Source organism: Drosophila innubila (genome assembly GCF_004354385.1).
Source record: "Drosophila innubila isolate TH190305 chromosome 2L unlocalized genomic scaffold, UK_Dinn_1.0 4_B_2L, whole genome shotgun sequence".
Classification (NCBI taxonomy): Eukaryota; Metazoa; Arthropoda; class Insecta; order Diptera; family Drosophilidae; genus Drosophila; species Drosophila innubila.
Window position 1 is genome coordinate 6,430,172 of NW_022995372.1, and position 20,413 is coordinate 6,450,584.

Consider the following 20,413-nt stretch of genomic DNA (forward strand, 5'->3'; position numbering starts at 1 on the left):
GCCAAGTTTCAGCCGACACGTATTATTATTATTATTATTATTATTATTATAAGTATTAGGCATACTTTCTGTGTATTTAAAATACAAGCAAATAAAGCAAAACCACAGCACATGACATTGCAATGATTAGAAGTAAATAAATGTGTAAATTGTTTGTACTAGCTATATTAAACTAAATAAAAATTATTTTCAAATGATTTCATGCACTCGGATATTAACGTTTTACTTTACGTCGGACATTGCACATTGTTTTATTCTTTTTGTTCATGTGAGCAATTTGTTAGCTTATCTTAAAATTAGAATGTTACATCGAATTGTCGTATAATATATGGAATAATCTATTTTAATTTTTATACAAAAACTGTAAATTGGTCATTAAAGCGATGCCAAAAAGTATGCAAATCAATTAAAATTCTGTTAAAACAAATAAAGTAAACAGCGCTCGACTGGAAGATACTCAGTGAAACGCACATAATTCAGGTTACATATGTATATAATCTCTAGAAAATTAGAAGAGCGCAATTCTTCTTTTCAAATTAAAAAGCAAAGAACGTAAGAAATTCTTGTCAATTGTGTCCAAATTTTATCCAACTTTTGGACATCCCTGGTGTAGGGTATTCAACTGTCCACATGCCAATTATGATTTCTTCTATTCTTCTATTTTAGTCTATAATATATATGAAACTTTATGCTAAGCCTCTGTTACATTGTAAATATAGTTCCAAAAAAAACTTGGTAAACACTATAATATTACTTGAGTAAATATTTAATTTTTGTAGTTACCTAAAAAACAATTTTATATCGCAATTCATTTAATTCACTCTCACACATTTTTTTTAAAGCTTTTGCTCTTTATTTATTGCAACTACAAATATCACCAGTTTATTATTGTTCTTTACAACTAGATTTGAATATATCAGTACATTTTAAAAAACGATCAACTTCCATCATGGATATATCCAAATATCTTCTTTATCCTTGTATATATCTAAATAATTTTGGTGTATCGGGTGCTGGAAGTATTCACAAAAATGAGTTCAGTTCGACCTGAGGTTGAGGTCCTTGACTTAAGTACAGGCAAGTGCCCGTGTTTTAAAAATGAATTATATAGATCTATAGACCTATTGGTATTTTAGGCACTAAAAGTATGTAGTACTTGTATGTTTATGTGGCATTTCCATTATCGAAAACGAGCATTTCGGAGTTGCCCATAATTTCTTCATAGAATCGTCGATTATCAGCACTAACAGGATGCCAATCGTGAGGAGCAAAACATTGTCTCATACGTTGACGCCATGTTCCATTTGTCTGGCTCAATTTATAGATCATATAGCCCACGACAAATAGATAGATAAAACCCTGAGAAAACCAGATCAGTGTATCGTCCGCGTTACTCCTTACTAGCATTATGCTTAGCTCCCACTGTCGACAAATAGAGAAATTATTGTAAAAGCTTAATTTGTCATAAAAATCAAAAATATTTACCAGAGCAAGTGCTATAAAGCATGGGGCAATAAAGCGAATGGCGAATATCTTCGATTCTGAGATCGTTTTTCCCAGCATAAACTGCAGATCACATTGGAAACGCACACGTCCATAGATCCAGGTGGTCATCAGTATTAAAAGTGCCGAAAAGATAATCTGTGTGAACAGCGCTATATAGGACAAAGCGCTCACCTGACTAAAGCCCAGCTGTAAATTGATAACACATCAATTAATGATAACAGTGATTTGTATAGTATTACAGTATACTTACCTGGGTACAAAAATAAACGGATATAGAAGTAAGACAAAGCACGAGAATAATTGTAACCTGTCGTTTTATTTTATGCAGCACCTCAAACTCATCGAACAGCGCCGTCAGCACGGACATCATCTGAATGATCTATCAAGCAAGAAATGTAAGCAGTAGTCAATGTTATATATAGTAGATATAGACTTGCCAGGGCACACATTTCGGATAAAAAGATGACGACAAAAAAGAGAAAAGACCAGAGCTTGGGCAGTGTTGTAAAGCTACCAAAGAGATAGGCATAGGCTACATATGTAAACTGCATTGTGTGCTTCTTCTCTACATGCCACATGGCGACATGATCTGCAACAATAAAAGAGTTTAAGAAAATAAATTGAAATAAACAATTTTTTTATAACAGAGTTAAATGTAGTATTATGCACGCTGTCCACCTTTAAGTTTATGTAATAAGACGCCGTACATAAAAAAAGTCCAGGGGTCTATTAAGTTTGTTTTAGGGAATATGTGCATAACAGGCAGAAGGAGGCGTGGCAGACCCTATAAAGTATATATAGTCGTTATAGCAATGTCCGTCTGTATGAACACCTAGATATCAGAGACTATATGAGCTAGTGACACCAAACTTGGTATGTAGATTCCTCTATATTGCAGACAGGTCAAGTTTTTTCTTTTTTGGATCGGACCACTATATGATATAGCGCCCATAGGAACAATCGGTCTAAAATGTAATGCAGCGCTCTGAAAATGCGTCAGGTGAGAAAAATAATTTTGAAATTTTGCAGTCTTTGATTTCCATAGTAAGTCCGGGGTCTCCGAGTAAGAGATTGAGCTCTTAACCTAAGCCCTCACAAATTTTTTGGAATGTAGTAGAATAAAAACATTATGCTCTACTTCTGGGGTTGCACATTGTTTTGCTGTATATGTAATTATATTTTATGTGCTACAAAAGAAAAAAACTGAGTCAAGCCAAGAATTATGCAAACTTAATAAAATTGATAGCAAAAGAAATTAAAAATTAAATTAAAAGAGAATACTCCATCTGTTCTTAAAGGATTGTTAAGAATAGAATGTCATTAATTTATTTTGGTTTTTAACTGTCTTCTTACAAAATTATATAAGTCTTAGTCTTAACTTTTCTGAGATCAATGATTTTAAAGAAGAAACATAAGCATAATTGTGAACAGAACATATAATAAATAGTGAGCTACCAGTTGAAAGCTTACCCTCAAAGTGATCGTTTGCCACATGACCACATATGATGGCCATCACCGTGATGATGACATGAGTTATGCTCACCCAAACGCTCTTTCGTTCGGCATCGGTGCGAAAGCTGTTGTAGCTGCCGAGGGTTATGACACTGCCCCAGCCAGGACCCAATATCATGCTGGCCTGCAATATCGCTGTGCCCAGAGATGACCATATACCCTCCCAGCTATCGACCGCAGGATGCAGATAATACAACAGACTCCGCCAGCCGACCTGTTCATGTATTACCATATAGACAAAAACCGACAGAAAGAATCCAAACATCAGCACACAGGCACAACGTAACGCCTTACCAATCTGAAAATTGGAAAAATAAAATAGCTCTAAAGATCGCCTAAAGTCGATAAACTGAATCTATTACTTACAATGGAGACACGGGTCACGAGCAAGACAAGTACTACAAACCAAATGCCCAGAATGGCTACAACCATGGACCAAGATAACGAGAAATCGCTGGAGCCTTCCTTAATGGAACCTATCATGGAGCTAAAAGAAAAAATAACTGTGGTTTATTGAACCGATTTAATGATGTGTTTGTAAAAAAAACTTACTGAAAATACTCTACAGTGGAGTGCGGATATAGATCAGCCTGTGAATATAAAAAAATGTATAGGAATAATAAGTGGTGAGTATAAGTGAAGAATATAAACAGACGAAATAATTAATAATGAGTATTCCTAAAAAAAACAAAGTAGATAATATAAATCTATGTAGGGAGTGAAGGTATAAAGTAAAAGTATAAAGTACAAATACTGAATATACACGTATGCAAGAATATAAGTAGAAAGTAGAGTAATAAGTCAAACCAACTTTAAGCTTTCATAACTTTGTCGAAACTGACAACACTTTTTTTTATGTAAAAAATCATAACAAATTGGACCAAAAATTTTGACTTGTAAAGTTGCTAGTTCAAAGGTTTGACATACTTCAAACTTTGTCAAAACTTCCCCGATTTTCAAGCAGATCATGATCATGATCAGTGTGATCATTTTTTGACCCCTAAATTCATTCTGGATTCAAATTTATGCAAAGGATCTTGCGAAGCAGCTTTCAAAATTTTTAAATTTTAAATCTCATGCTTCATCATTTAATAAACTTGTTATATCATACCTACCGGTATTAATACCAAAACCGAAAAGGCAAAACAGAAATAGTTGTTTCAGGACGTACCGAAAGCAAAGCCGGAACCTATATTTAATTCGATTTTATTCCCTGAGTATTAGTATATAGAATATAAGTTTAACGTATAAATGTAAATAATAATACATATGAGTTTAAATAAAGAGTAAAAGTCTTATGAAATGGTATAAGTATTATTGACTTACATCGGACTCCTCATCGTAGCTATCGTGTGTGGAACATTGGGGCGAATTCCACGAGTTGTTACAACTCATCCAAGGCATGACACTGTGCAACGAGTTAACGGCATAAATCAGTGGCACAGCCGCATTAACACTGTAATACGTTAGTGTGCCCAGATTAAGCAATAATATCGAATAGCCGATACCTAACAAACAAATGAAACCAAAGCTATAGACAGATCGTTATTACATACATATGTGTGCTGCATACTGACCTTTAAATATTGGTGACACACGAAATGCAGAGATCGCACCCGAAGTGGAGAACTGCCCCAAAAATGTTTGTATCAGAAAAATGGGCAACGAATAGAAACAAACAGACAACAGATAGGCACTTAGATAGAATTCTGAAATTATTAATTTTTATATTTATTTAATTAAAGTATTCAATTGAACATATAAAAAGATAGATATATATACTAAATTTTAAATCGATAATAATTTCAAATTTGTTAATCATGGGAAGTTTTTAGATAAAAGGAGAACTCATGGTGTTTATCATTAAAATACTCATGAGTAAAACGAAAACTATTTATTTGTATAAAGAAATGTGTTTTTATTTTTCACTGCTATATTTTTAACTTGTAAATAATGAGTATTAATATAACATAAATTGCAACTTTGTTGCTCATACGCCACGTGGGTGAATTTATTTAAAAATATATTAAAGCTAAGTAATTTAATAGTCATGCATGAATTAATGACCTAACAATTATAATAAATAAGTTCATAAATTTGCAAATAATATCAGATTAATAATAAATATACTTATGTCTAATTATTCACACGCCGCGGTGAACTTTAAGTTGTATTTTAACTTAAATATTTGCAAGCTGATACACGATAACAATAATTTTAATTAGACAAAATCATATTAAACATAATTAGTTGAATTTGTGTAACTTAATTGAATTGAATTGATAAGAGATTACTGAGAACTTTGTTGATTAAATATGGCATTTAACTGACACCAATTCGTCGAATTGAATAACAAACGGGGAGTCAGTAAGAGATGAAGCTATGTACTTACTCCAACCGCCGAACATTAATGCCCAGACGGGTACATCTGAGAAGGCCATTGTGCTGAAGGCGAAGCTCGAGCTGGCAAAATAGAAATCCACCGATTTGGACCAGCGACCGCGTAGGTTGTCAGGTCGAAAGGGTCGCTCCATGGTATCATACGAGCTGGTATTCCGTATTGCCAGACTGGACACTTGACGCGACCGAAATGTGCGACCGCCTCGATGCACTGGCGATGCACCGATGAAATTCTCATTCGCATTCCCATTCGCAATCCCAATCCCATTTTCAGAGTCGCCCAGAAACATACAATGGTTGATCTGCTGCTTGGCATCGCCACAAATACCTTTCATGGTGCAATTGAAGCTACAGCAACGCCGTCATTTGAACTTGCACACTCGGATATTGCCAATAATATTATTGTTTGTTGTCAAGTGGCTAAAAGGCACTTGGCTAGTTGACGAGGCCAATCGAAATCCCGTCAATTGCAAATGTTTATCAATCGACAATTTTATTATGTTTCAAGTTCAGTTCGTTTCGTCACCAAGTTGCACTCAATTCTGCACAAAACTGCTGACCCAGTTAACAGCGTTTTTGGGGTCAGCGAAAATATTCTTACTACACACTGCCTTTAAGCGGCTTTGCCTTTATGTATTGTAGCTTATTAAAATTTTGTTATTTAATTCTTGATGTGCACTTTAGCAGTTTTTAATGAACATGTTTTGAGACGGGAAGGGTAAGAGACGTCGAAAATTCTCCCCTCACGATTAACTTTCAATCACAACACAATAAACACCAGAATAAACACCCAACCGATTCCGTTGCTCAAAAGCAAATGATGCGATTTGCGATGATTGTGATTGCCGTTCCTGCTGCTGTAGCTGCCGCCACTAAGCAATATAATTTGAAAAAAAAAAGAAAATGAATTTAATTAAATATACGTATGAATGTGTTGATTGTACGAATGCGTACACAAGTGGACACTGAATCAAAGTCGACTGATACGTTACATACATTAAGAATGAATGGAAGATAATAATTTACTTATTATAAGTCATAGAACCTATATAAAAAAAACTTTTCATATATTTCGTTTTTTTTAGATTAAATTTGCATAGACAGCTTTACCCAATTGTGTTTCGTACCAAGAAAATATGATAAAAAAAAAAGCTAATCTCAAATTTTATATTTAACTAATACTAATTAAAAAAAACCAGTTAAAGCATTCTTTAATATCATTTTTAGAAATGCTTCATACATATGTACGTAAATTAGCATGAGATTCGCTTATGCAATTAAAAGTAAAATTCCAAATTCGGATAAGATTATCACACCAAAAAAACCTCTACACGAGGTAAAAGTCTAGTGACGAAAGCGTATTCCAGCCCCAAATTTCTAATATCCAATTTTGTGACGAACAAAATAAAGTTTACACCGACTTCTATCTCGCAAATTACAAGGAAAGCAGAAGGCCGATTTAAATAAACCCGTAACCACTGTTCAGTGTCGATGCTTTGTACGTATGTATGAGTAATGCTATTGAGTGAATACGAAACTTTAATAAACTCACATACATTCATACATAAAGAATCGTAAATGCAATACACACAAGTAAACGCAATTAAATAGGTGCACACTAACTACTACAAGTTTCTTAATCATTTTTCATTGTTGAATTAACAAAGAAGCAATCTATATATATAAATTAAAATGAAAACAAAACAAAACAAAAATGCAAATCAATTTAAACATAGCAGAAATGCGTGAGTTTCAATAATCTGATGGCGATCGGGGGCAATGGACGACGACAGCGGGAAGGCAGCCAGCTGATGCACTACCTATTTCTGTTACCATCTCACTCACTCACTCTCTTTCCATAAATACACTTGACATTCGGTGCTCGCAAATTGCCAAGCGAGAAAACGAAATGGAAGTGCGAGAGTAAAAGAGAGTCATTGCTCTCATAAGCTCAAAGCGTTTCAACAAGTTAATTGTAGCAACAAATTACTGCAAAATGCGAAGCAGGAGAACAGCAAATATTGTTGCTTTTTGTTTTTATTTGTTGTTTGTATGTAAATGGGAGCGGCGCCAATCAGCTGTTCTTTGTTTTGAACAGTGTTGTGTAAATGAATTCGCTACGGTTTCGCTCAAATCATACATACATATGTATGTGGGTGAGTGTGTGTGGGAGGTATTTTCTACAAATACGATGACGTCAATTAGTTTTCAATGAGTGGAGAGTGTTGAGAGTAGAAATTATGAATGCAATTTGTGAAAAATCACAAAACGTGTCCAATTGACCGCAAATCAATCGGCATTTTCTTGTCTTGTTTATAAATATTGAAAAGTGTGCGCAATAAATTGTGAAAAAATACCCAGACGTTACAGAATGCCTAGGATTGTGCGCTTAAGTATATGTATGTATATAATTCTAATTCTTGTGGAAAACAGCCAAAAACAAAATCACTTTGCCAAGTGTATTTCATGCACACTCGTACCAAGATAATCAAAAGTTTTAGCAGTGACAGCTTGTCGCAATCATTATCAAAAGCCTTTAATCGAATCTCACACTTTCATTTGCACACTGTTTCAGCAACAACAACAAAAACACACTGTAATTGCATTTGCATACCGGCGACAATTTGCAAACAAACAACACGAACCGCCTCCGTTTTAAAACATGACAAACAGTCGTGAATCCGGCAAATCGATTGCTTGTCCAACTGCGCAGATTGCGTATCAATAATTGCAAGAAACGCAGACAGCGCGTCTTTACCGACGACTAACTGCGAGCGCTGAGCCAGCGAACTGTCCCGCTGTAGCCACATAGTCGCCGTTACCCTCGGTATGAATCCGAAACCGAATTCGAGTCCGAAACGAAACCAAGTTCGAGCAATGTTTGTTATTGTCTCTCTGTCTTTGTGCGAGTGTGAAACGAAAGAGAGAAAGAAGAGAGGCGCATACACCTGATGCATAGTCAAGCAACTACTAGTAGCATTAGTAGTATTTAGTAGTAACTTTGTAACTTTAAGGAATCGGCCATCGCATCAAGTCAAAACATGCCCAAAATATTCTCTTATAATTTTAACTATGTACTATTAAGAAGTAATAAATTCCGCTAACATTCACAACATAAAGACAATACTAAAAATATTCATATAATTAAAATTTATTAATTATTATTATTACAGATATTCATTAGCTTTCAGAAATCGCAAGAGCAATATGTATAAAAAAAGGTGCAATTAGTACCCGATAATTGAAAAATTTTAAAATTTGTTGCCTAGTGTAATTGATTAATAAAATTGCAATAAAGGAAATATAATAAATAAAATTGTTTATGATTGAAATGTAAGTAAAATCTTTAGTAATTTTTCCTCCTATTCTCAAAAAGTAATAAATTTTATGATCATTCACAAGAATTATTAAATTAAAAACCATTCATAAAAAGTTTATATTTAATTAATTCATTATTGTGATTATATGTAGTAAGAGAATTTTTTTTAATAAAGCTGCAAAAACAATTGATATGTTTTGTTGACTTTTACTACTATCCCAAAAAGTATTAAAATCAACTACCATTTAAAAAAAACTACCTGGGAAGGGAATACAAAACTCGTTGTTTTTAGTTTACCTAATAACTGAAAATTTTCACTTGACTGACAATTGTAAGCGATAGCCTCGTTGGAGATTTTTGCTGGCCATTTTAGGACTTGCTCCCAATATGGAGAGAGAGATAGAGATAGCGACAAAGTTGCATTCAACACGATTGACTCTTGGCCGCAGGCGTGCCATAAATCAATGCAACATGATATGGGCAACTGTATTGTTGCCCCTCAGTTTATCATTTTGCAACCAAATGCGGCAAAACAAAACAAACAACTATTATCCCCCTTCACCCTGACCACTCACCCTCTAATTGATTCACATTCACATTCAAGCAAATCACACTTCAGTCACAAAAGCGTTGAATTGCTTACAGCAATAGTTCAAATATACTGAGAGTACTCGTAATAAAGGGGGCAAAGTGGAGGAGGAGCATTGCGGGTAAATGGAAAAAAGGTTCGCCTTTATAAAAAACTATGCGCATGCGAATGAACTTGGCACTTGACTTGGCTCGAATTGCAGTTTTCTACAATATTTCTTATGCTTAACGGACGTGGGTAGGTCAAAAAGTTAAGAAATTCAACCTTAAAATTAAAGATACTTTACCGAAACTTTGTTCTTGAAACTATATCATTTCTATAGCGGCAATCTTATGATTTTTACGATATTAATAAATGATTTACACGTCACGGATTATTTTACTATTTTTTTTAAGCTAAATAATTTTTTATAATCAAATTTGTATTTATATTTAATTTTTTATAAGATCTTCAGGGACTATTTTAATAATTTTTTAGGTTTTTCTAATTTTGTTTTGATCTCAACTTACTAAATTTGGACTTAATATTGGAACAACTTATAACTGTATCTCTAATCTAACATAACATGATCTATCCCTTATATGGTTTAAACCACTTATTTCTTTGTATATAATATCTTAATTCGTAGCAGTATATCACTAGTTATTTTTATAATGCTCTAGTAATTGTATTTTTCACGTTCGAAAACGTAATTAAAGTCAAGACCTTCAAAACCGCTGACTAAGTAGACTCTTAATGACTGTACAAATTCCTCTATACTGGAAGTTCTAATCAATGAAGTAAATACTATACATGTGAATATGATAAAGGTTGATCTAGTTCGGAAATTACATTCACTTGTGTATAAACCTTGGAACAAAAGTATTATTTTTAATTGAATGCGTTTTTTAACTCTATGGATTCTAATATTCCAAGTTCTAAATTAATAAAAAAAATGCAATATTTAACTTTTTTACATAGATTTATTGTCTAGGAAGAAAGTCGTTTTCACAGTTGGAAATATGTTACGAAAATGTTCTTTTTTGAATAAATAGAAAAGGAATTGAGGGTGCAATCGAATGGAAATTTTGGATGGCTGGTGCGAGTACCCTGTTTATAAGTATATACTATATATTTACAACATTCATTTACGAGTATATATATGTTAAAATCGTGATGTCCTTTGGCATCAGCTTCTGGCAGTTCCATGTCATAGCGTGACGGGGTCAAATCGTAGTTTTAATTGGCAGGACGGTTGCACTTAAAGAGTGCCGGGAGCGGGAGCAGCGTTGATGGAAGCCACCGACTGGATGTGACCAGAGAGAGGAGCAGTGTGAACAGCGCCACGAGTCTGGGCAGTGTAGACACCCTCATGGGCAACGGGAGCGACAACGACGGCGGGAGCGTGAGCATGAGCGTGAGCGTGAGCATGGGCAGCAACCACAACGGGAGCATGAGCATGAGCATGGGCAGCAACCACGGCGGGAGCATGTGCGGCAACCACATGAGGGGCAACATGAGGCCAGGCACCCACAGATACAGCAGCGGGCCAATGGGCAGCAGGAGCAACCCAAGGAGCGGCCACTACGGGTCCAGAGACGGCTGTGTAGGACAGACCATGACCTGCCAGCTGTGAGACCAGAGGAATCACCGAGGACTGCACTCCCATGGCGAGGGCCAGAGTAAAGATGACGGCAATGGCGAACTGCACATATAAAAAATAGAAATTCCAGATGAATCCTTTTCGATCAGTTCAAAAATCCTTGATAGAGACTTACTTTCATGTTGATGATGTTGATTGGTTTGTTGCGCTCTTGTTGAACTCTTGTTCTGAACTGATCTCTTGTCGATTCTGTCGCCAGTTTTATAGTCGACCACAGCAGCCAATGGTCAGCAAGAGTTCATGACAAGTGAGAGTTCGAATTCACATACATAAATAAAATACATATTTACCATAAGAATATATATTAATAGATATATGTATATCTGTAAGATATATCTTTTGCATACATGTGATTACAAGTAATGACATGCTTGGTACTAGTACACATACCCATACTCATATTCACACTCAACACTTAACACTCAGTCGATCGATCAAACGCAACGATCTTAGCCATGTTCAATTGACCCAACCCACTTTTCAGTTGCAGTTCCGGTAACTCGGCGCTTTCCACTGCGTCAAAGCGTTGGCTGATTTTTTAATTACTTAATTGTTATTGTCATTGTTGTTGTGGTTGTTGTTATTTGTAGTTCATTAGCATATAATGTGACTTGCTTGTGATCCATTTATGGTTGCGTTTATATCCTGAACATGTTGCACTACTAATTGATTTACAATCCGAAAGTAATCAACTAGTTCAACCCTTTTATGCATACATTTTATAATTATATATAAATCGAATCAGTTGTATGCAATTATACCCTGTAAATTATGAGAATTTGCTATGGTGTTGGAAACGGCGAGACATAAATCAGGTATATAATTAATAACGTCTTATTTATTACATACTTTTTAAATGTTAGTTAATTTTGGGTTACCCATTTAAAATATGTATTTGGTAATAAAATTTTATTCTTATATATCAACCAAACTCGCATTAATAAATTTAAAATTAGACCCACCAAAAATTGACATGTACCATATTTAGCTGTCCCAATTGATAGTGCAAAAATATATCAATTATTTAGTATGATTGTTTCCTAGTTTTACTTTTAATTACTTCGCCACGTGATTGTAAAATGGATCGAATGGTTAAATGGTTTTACATAACACCCACTAAGACATTCCCTTGCTTTTAGTTTTCGATTTCATAGTAAAGTCGGCGAGTGGGCGTCTAAAATTTACAGCCGGATTGCAATGGATCGACCATTAGGTGATACAATTAACTCAGGCTGCAGTGCAAAGAGTGAGACACCCGCATAAGCTAAAAGCAAAAAACAACAATAAAAAAAACAAGTAGAAAAACGCAACAATTCAATTATGCAAATGGACAAAAACGAAGAAAATCTTGCCAATTGCAGCCGCATTGCCAACCAGTATTGGGGCATCAAGTCGTATCCCCGCATTGCAAAATTCAGAAACAAGTGGGAGCGTTATAGTTGAGAGGGTGCGACTACGGTACACCCTGCACACAGGCCTTAGCTACAGATATTTGCATGGTATTTCTTCTTCATTTGTCTCAAAGCTTTGTTAAAATGTTTCTTACAAGCTTTTTATCTGATCGTGATAAAAATTGTCAAGGTAGATCAGGACCGTTATACAACAAACGTGTCAAAAGTCTTTAGCTTCAAAATTTAAAATATGACATTCACATACCAAATATAGTGCATCTAGCCAATTTATCCCTCTCAAATTGATAAAAAAAAAAAAAAAGAATATTTTTTTTAAATAAGACATATTAGCTTTAAATATTTTATTTAAATTGTACAACATTTAGAGCAAAATTCAAAAACACAAATATAAGTGATCTTGAAAACAAAATGTTATCTGATATATATGTAAAAATCATGTATATATGTGTATATATGTAAGCAAATGTTATGTATATTAGTTTTATTCCTCGAAGGATTTTTTCGACAAAAGGTCCAAAATGAAGATTCGTTTGCTTTTAAAACCTTATATTTGCGTCATGTTTGCTTTGAATATCAATGTCAAGATGTCTGACCAATTTATTCATTGTTGGTCTTTCTTTCGGATCTTTATCCCAACACTGTAGAATCAACGCTCTTATGGCCCTGGCTTCCTCATCTATCTTGACATCATCAATTGGTGGACGATCATTCTCTTCACTTGCTAATCTCAGAATGACTACGGGATTCTGATTTTTCACGTGATAGAATGGCTTCTTTTGCGACATTATCTCCCAACATACAATTCCAAAGCTGTAGACGTCACATTTTTCCGTATAGGGTTTGTCTTTGCTCACCTGAATATGAAATAATATTGGTCTATTAAAAATATATTCATTTTAGGAGGAGGAGCATTTAAGTTAAAGAGAGCGTACTTCAGGTGCCATATACTCGGCGGTGCCCACTGCACCCGTCATTATTGTGGCCAGAGGCCTAACGGTACCGAAATCACATATCTTCAATGTACGATTTTTATTCAAAAGTAGCAAATTCTGTGACTTAAGATCACGATGAAGAATTTTTGGATTTTGGTCATGCAAGTACTCAATTCCCTAGAAAATTATAAAATACAAATTATTGAAATTATCGTATAAAGTATTGGAAAATTCGAACGTACCTTGGCACACTGCAACATCCAACTGAGCTTACGCAAAACTGATACTTCTGTCTCTGGATTATTTCTAAGGGTTTTATGTAAATAATCATAAAGTGATCCACATTCGGCATATTCCATAGCAACGATAATTTGATCTTCTAGATCTCTTGTGGTTCCGAATAATTTGACGATATTTTCATGGTTAGCGCGTGAAAAATACTTTACCTCTCTTTCAATATCCACTTGTTTATTAATTGGACGAATTCTTTTAACTGCAATTTCCCTATCACCATATTTAGTTTTCCAGGTGGCTTTGAAGACATCTCCAAACGCCCCAAAACCGATTGCCTTATTAGTGATAATAATATTAAAACTTTCCCATAAGATATATCATTTTATGTTACCGGTTTTTTTAAATTTAAGTCAATCCAATCAACGTTGTCCTGAACTTTTAAGCTTTCCTGATATAGACATTTCAGAATGGTAAGCAATGCGCTCATATTCGGTCGATTAATTCGAATTTCACAACATAGTTTTATAACTGCTTCTATGATTTGGGAATCTTTGACATCTAAAACTATTCGGTTTTCATTTTTCGCAATAAAAGTCTAAAAATAATGTGAGTTCATATTTTAAGGTTAAGCTAGAGATATTTTTCTTACCTCCCAAAGTACAATACCAAAGCTGTAGATTTCGGTATTTTCCGCATATTGATATTTTTGGATGTTTGATGGATCGGATTCAGTAGCTGTGCTAAAATCACATATCTTTAATGTTTGAAAATTGTTGCTAAGTAGCAAATGGCGCGTCCTTAAATCATTATGGAATATTTTTGGAGACCTGTTATGCAAGAATTCAATACCCTAGCAATACACATTAAAACAATTATTTTTTATTCTTTTTAGTTTTTTTATAAAATTAGTAATTATATCAAACCTTAGCACATTGAAGCATCCAACCGAGCATACATGAATTTGAAACATATGTTCCCTTGTTTCGTACATCATACAAGAAATCGTAAATAGTACCACAGTCTGCATATTCCATTACCATAAGACCTGTCAATTCTGGATATTGCATGGTGCCATAAAATTTTACAAAATTATCATGTTCAATGATAAAATTCTTTGACAGATATTTTATCTCATTCTGAAAGTCATTTTCATCCCAGTTAGGTTGAGGTTTTTTCAGCATACATTTCGAGCCGTCTTTAAATTTCATAATTTTCTTCACGCTTTTGGCATTAATTGATATCTGAAATTAAGGTTTGACAATAAAATACCTTAAGATTAACAAAAAGAAACAGAACAATACAGAAAAGTTATCTTATGATTGCTGAACTTTGAGCATTTCACATCTTGTGAAATTTGTATAAAAATCTTTTTCATGATGCGTAACATATTTATTTAAGTCAGTGACACAAATACCATCAATTTATCTTCAATTAGCTAAGCCAAATGCATACGTTATGGGTAAGTTTCTTAGTTACTAAAATAAATATATATTTACACTGATTATGTCTCAATAAAATCGTCAGTTTACCTCTTTTGTGAACGGAAAGTCCCTCGACTGCATTTGGTTAGTCATTTTTCCAACAAAACTTATCACAAGTTAACGTTTAAATATGTTACACAAACAACGCGATTCACAATAACTGATAATGTTCCCAATCTAAGGAATCAGACGTCCAAGAGGTTTGATCGCTACCACCTATGGCAGCTAACTGTGGGTAATAACAAGAATATAAAGAATCAAACTATAAGCTTCATATTATTTCTCGGTATATCGATTACTTGAATTGCAATTCCATAATCAATATTGCACATCGATTACTTTGAACATAATATTCCACCCTTGTATCGTCCCTCCAACTTAATACCTTAATATGCATCTACCTTAATATGCATCTAGCGTATACAATGTTTGTATTTCGGGAAAAAATATAAATCTCAAAAATTTGGTGATCTCTAATTTATATAAACAAATCACAGTACTTAAATATTTCTTATAAGTAATGTTTTATTAAAATTAAATATTTAAAGCTTGAACTCAAATATTAATTTTTTTTTTTCGCATATGCTCTTAATTTTTCGTAGATCCATGCTTAAAAAATTCATGCTGATATTATGAAGTTAATACTTGAATTTAAGAAAAAAAAATGATCAGTATATAAGGTATACGAACTTGTCAACCCAAGCAACCCAACACTTAGTCAGAGACGATTTTTCTCTCAGCTACATGCACGTATATTCAGGTGCGCAGCTAGCCATTTCGGGGCCCGGGTCAAAAATAATATTAGACCCTTTTTTCAATCTCTTAAATTACTTACAATATCTTAAAATAATGCACTTCTGAATTCTTTAAAGATCTCCTCGTAGCTAATTGTGCTGGCAGGAGAAACAATTATTAAAGCGGGCAGGACCAAGCCCAGACCAAAATTATGAAAAAAATAAATTTGTAAGTGATTTTTTCAAATTCTTTTTTTTCCAAGCTCTAAGAAATTTTTCATTCACTTATTTTGGCGTTATGTCCATATTCATTTCGAATATAACGCTCAGCTGCGCGCCTGCGTATATTTGCACAAACTTAATATACCTTCAGCGCAGTGTATAACAAAAATGATCCGGCATTTGCTATTGCACCAAAAAGCAATGCAACTTTATGCGAAAGTAGTAAGCTATTCAGTGTTGTTGTTGTTTTTGGCCAACGCCAACGCGTAAATATGTTTATTTAACGCTAGCTTTGAAAGAGTTCAAGTTGAATTGTTGTGACGATGGTATAAATTATAAACAATACTTCTCTATATAGACATATAGTTCGATTATTTAGCTCGATCTGGGCGCAGGTGGTAAGACAGACAGTCTAGTCTATAATTAGCGTTAAGCGTTTGCATAATTAAGCATACGCCCTGTGTTCGCAATATAATTTGGCATAGCAACGCCTTTCAGCCAATTAAGTAACTTAAATGCACATTGGCCTGGTCTGTGACCATTAAAACGTCCAAACAAACCTCTATAAATACATCTATTAACTACTTAGTATACAGTTGATCTAATTACTTAAGCAAGTACAAAGACATACAATTCGATTTAAAATCAATTAAATAATCTTAAAAATATTCAAGGTTGTACAAACATGTGTATATCTATTATGAGTAGTAAGTACGACCATCCAAGGTCGAGTTAAGTTTAAAAAGCTGTCTATTACCTTAAGTATCTATCCACACCCTGGATTCTGAAGATATGCTTCGGTGTTTTGACAATTATTTTAGTAACTTCAATTAGTTATATTTTGATTTTGTCGTAGTCGAAAAATTTAAATTTAAAAGTATGCAGTATTATCACTGCGGACGGCAGTCCGTGCTAGTGACGAAAGCAGCACGAAGGGTGCGAAAGGCGAATAGCAATATATACAGCTGGTATGGAAAATTTGCTACAACAGTTCGATCAGATAGAGTTATATACCGATCAAAAGGTTTAGTCATAAATAACAAAATTGCTTTCTAATACTTTTGCTAACTCAAATGGTTCATGAGATAAGAGGTGTAAGGCAAAATTTTAATGATTGCAGCTATTGGGGCCGTTGGGTGTTTTTGATAAAATTTTGATTTTTATCAAAAATACGCGTCGATCGACTAGATCAAAAGATAATTAAATTTAAAATAAATTTAATTCATAATTAAACTTATTGTTATGTAATAAAAAGATCAACCTTTTTGCGCATGGTGCAGAATGTAATTTTTTTTTTTTAATGTATGTTTTGTTTTAAATTTATAAATTAAATTGAATATTGTTCGTCACAAAATTAGGTTTAAGAAATGTTGGGGCATGGAAAGACTTTCGTCATTAGACTTTAACCTCGGACAGAGGTTTTTTTGGAAAATTAATATCTTCCCCCGCAGGTTACTCTAAATTTTAATAGAATTCTTAACGCAGAACTAGACCAAAATGTACATAAAGTGATGTAAATTTAAAATATAATCGAGCAATACATTGAAATGTAATAATGGAAAAAGAAGAATTGAGTGGTCGGTCAATCGGCAGGGTTTTAGCTTAAATCAAGGAGAAAGTATGGAAAAAATGGTCAGTGATGGAAAAATATTTAACTTCCCAATTCTGCTAAAGAATAAAGTTAGAGTTTGAAATTGAACTTTGAATTGAAGTTGAAATTGAAGTTTTTAAAAAAGCGTCAAGGGGAAAGGAAAGTGGAAAAAATGGACAATGATAGAAAAAAAAATTAATTTTCCAATTTTGATTCAGATTGAAAGTAGAATGAATTACTATGTATAATCACATTTAAATAATGTAATAAAATTTTGAGTAAATAAAAACGTTGCGTGAGTTTATTTAAAACAATTTTTTTTTGTCAATTTAACAATTGTTGCAAATAACTAAAGTTATGTATATATATGTATGTATGTTGTACATATGTGTATATACATAGATTATGTACAGTTTGTGTTGCATACAGAAGTGGGAAAGAGATAGATTGAAAGTATATTGTTGCAAAGAGAGATAGCAAGATAGATATAGTTTCTAGAATAGAAAAGTGAAAGAAGAAGGGTAGGCGGAATAGCGGAAAAGCTGATGGGTTGAAAGTTCTCAAGTAATAAGAAATTAACATGCTGTTATTTGTTGGTTGTAGTTGTTGTAATTGTTGATGTTGTTGTTGTTGTTGTTGGACTTATTTGCTGAACACAGAACTAACTCAAATGTGCGCGTGAGTAAGTGTGTTTTGTGTGTGAACGAGATAGAGAATCACTGAAGATTCTCACGTTCATAACGGGACTAAGATCGGTGTGCTTAACAATAATTGGTTCCTGGTGGTTGGTGGTAGAGTATCCGAGTAGAGTCGTTGTAGAATCGTGTAGATAGAAGTAGGATAGAAGAAGAGAGCCAGACAACAATTGGTTCGCCTGTTGCCAGCTGATGTGCATCCTCGGCCCCCCCTGCTGTTCCTCACTTCCATTTTGGCATTCGAGTTGTTGGGCAGTATTTACAGAGTACCGGGGCGGGGGCCACATTCACAGAGGTGGCCGAGTTGATGTGACCAGCCAGAGGAGCGGTGTGGATGGCACCACGAGTCTTGGCAACATAGACACCCTCATGACCATGGCCATGAGCAGCAGCGGCATGGGGTCCCTGAGCGAGGGCAATGCCGGGAACACCACCGTGCCAGCCGGGAGCGGTCAGGCCCCAGGGGGCGCTGGCATGGACGGCAACAGCAGCAGGTGCTGCCCAGCCGTTATGCCAGGCACCGTTGTTCCAGGCACCGTTGTTCCAGCCACCGTTCCAGGCACCATTCCAGGCACCATTCCATGCGCCGTTCCACAGACCAGCCGGACCATGGGCAACCGAGTTCACATAGGAGACACCAGGAGCAATGGCTGCCCACGAAGCCTGAGCACCGGCAACGGCGCACACGAACATGACTACGGCAATGGCGAACTGCAAAGAGAAGACGGCATTTAATAGAAGATAGACCTTAAGAGAAAGGCAGAGAAGATTATTGACGAGTCCTGTACCTTCATGTTGTTATTGTTGAGAGTGTTGAAAAAGTTGAAGGAGTAGAAGGAAGACTTGTTGAATGCTCAGCGAACGAGTTGATTCTGATTTCGACTACCAAATTGTGGCCACATTTATACTAAAAAATTGACGCGGACTTCGCGGATCTGAGCATAGATTTTCAACCGTACTATAAGGCAGAAAAACAAAACCTGCCCCACACCACAACAATAGCAACAACAACTACAACAAATGCACTCAAGAAAATATATATATCAAATTCGAATAAACACACAAAAACTAGACTCAAAACATCGTCGACCGACGCCCAACCAAAGTCAGAGGCACAAGCCAATGGCTGAGAGGCTCAGCTGACGTCGCTGCTGCAGAATTGGAGCAGATCTTGGGCAGCGTTGCCAGCTCAGCTCTTTTCCCGCCAGATCTTTAGCTATTTTTAAAGTTAAGAACGACCGGAAATATTTCATATTATTCTGGACTGCTCCTTTTCACTTCATATTTAATAGGATTATGTATTTTTTGCGTTGCATTAAGGCTAAGTATTTAAAAGTTATGTTTTATCTCTTTATCATACTTAAATTTACCAACACAAAAAGTGAAGTCAAACGCAAAATAATTCCGGAATAAAATTAGAACAGGTTAAAGAGTTTCACTTCCGATAAATCTTACCAGACCTGATTATTCCTAGTTTACTATTGTTTATAGTTGTATATGCATTTTTCTATTGACGCAATGACACTTTTTTTGTTGCAATCGGTTTTTTTTCATGGTTTCAACAAGAGTATCTTGAAAACTATTAAGAATGTTATATAAATCTAAATATTTTCGCTGCCAACAAAAAAAATTTATTCTACTGAGCATTCTAACACAACGAAGGAAAGAGTACGTAAATTTTGGACCAAATATAAGGTAGTATGTTAATTTCACAAAAATACTCGCAATTTAAATTTTTTAAATGAACAGCTGTGCTTTTTAATGTTATTTTAAATTGAATATTTATTATTTAATAGATTCTTTCAAATACAAGTGTTAAAAGAATTTTGTTTGGCAAATAATTTGGTTTATTTATAAAAATTGGTTAGTTTTCATGAAATTGGCTCATTTTAGTGAAATTGGCTCTTTTTAAACATTTTTTGGCCTATTTTTATTTTATTAAGTGGCAACCGTGGTTGTATATGATAATGATGAAATAAATGGCATTGCATATTTTTGTATTTCTACCTGTTAGGGTCCTTAAAATCTTGGTTTTTATACAAACGGACTGACATGGGATAATCGGCACGATTGTTAGTACTACTTTAGAACATATGTATATGCTTTATAGTGTAATAGTTGTCTTTTAATGCATGTTACCTCTT

General features: G+C 34.5%; 4 protein-coding genes across 6 annotated transcripts; all 4 read right to left on the reverse strand.

The window, feature by feature from the left end:
• Positions 1–838: 838 nt before the first annotated feature.
• Positions 839–8,195, reverse strand: LOC117781448 (sodium- and chloride-dependent glycine transporter 1). Of its 3 annotated transcripts, none has more exons than XM_034618209.1 (11): positions 8,064–8,195; positions 5,411–6,290; positions 4,596–4,727; positions 4,345–4,526; positions 3,571–3,608; positions 3,385–3,505; positions 2,977–3,316; positions 1,944–2,095; positions 1,757–1,885; positions 1,486–1,692; positions 1,165–1,422 (listed from the first exon to the last, which is right to left on the reverse strand). In XM_034618209.1, the coding sequence occupies exons 2-11, from the start codon at positions 5,751–5,753 to the stop codon at positions 1,165–1,167; spliced, it is 1,902 nt and encodes a 633-aa protein (XP_034474100.1). In that variant the 5' UTR covers positions 5,754–6,290; positions 8,064–8,195. The 3 variants fall into 3 exon arrangements, with proteins under 3 accessions (XP_034474101.1, XP_034474100.1, XP_034474099.1); XM_034618208.1 differs by having other exon boundaries at positions 7,970–8,195; XM_034618210.1 differs by lacking the exon at positions 8,064–8,195 and having other exon boundaries at positions 839–1,422; positions 5,411–5,753.
• A 2,073-nt stretch (positions 8,196–10,268) lies between these two features.
• Positions 10,269–11,104, reverse strand: LOC117780157 (adult cuticle protein 1-like). Its single transcript, XM_034616580.1, has 2 exons — positions 11,084–11,104; positions 10,269–11,010 (listed from the first exon to the last, which is right to left on the reverse strand). The coding sequence occupies exons 1-2, from the start codon at positions 11,087–11,089 to the stop codon at positions 10,567–10,569; spliced, it is 450 nt and encodes a 149-aa protein (XP_034472471.1). The 5' UTR covers positions 11,090–11,104; the 3' UTR covers positions 10,269–10,566.
• Positions 11,105–12,914: 1,810 nt separating this feature from the next.
• On the reverse strand, positions 12,915–15,232 carry LOC117780536 (putative mitogen-activated protein kinase kinase kinase 7-like). Its single transcript, XM_034617098.1, has 7 exons — positions 15,076–15,232; positions 14,470–14,787; positions 14,196–14,396; positions 13,938–14,141; positions 13,555–13,881; positions 13,313–13,489; positions 12,915–13,234 (listed from the first exon to the last, which is right to left on the reverse strand). Exons 1-7 carry the CDS (start codon positions 15,118–15,120, stop codon positions 12,917–12,919), a joined length of 1,590 nt encoding a protein of 529 aa, XP_034472989.1. The 5' UTR covers positions 15,121–15,232; the 3' UTR covers positions 12,915–12,916.
• Positions 15,233–18,163: 2,931 nt separating this feature from the next.
• LOC117781420 (adult cuticle protein 1) lies at positions 18,164–19,200 on the reverse strand. Its single transcript, XM_034618174.1, has 2 exons — positions 19,058–19,200; positions 18,164–18,980 (listed from the first exon to the last, which is right to left on the reverse strand). The coding sequence occupies exons 1-2, from the start codon at positions 19,061–19,063 to the stop codon at positions 18,492–18,494; spliced, it is 495 nt and encodes a 164-aa protein (XP_034474065.1). The 5' UTR covers positions 19,064–19,200; the 3' UTR covers positions 18,164–18,491.
• Positions 19,201–20,413: the final 1,213 nt, after the last annotated feature.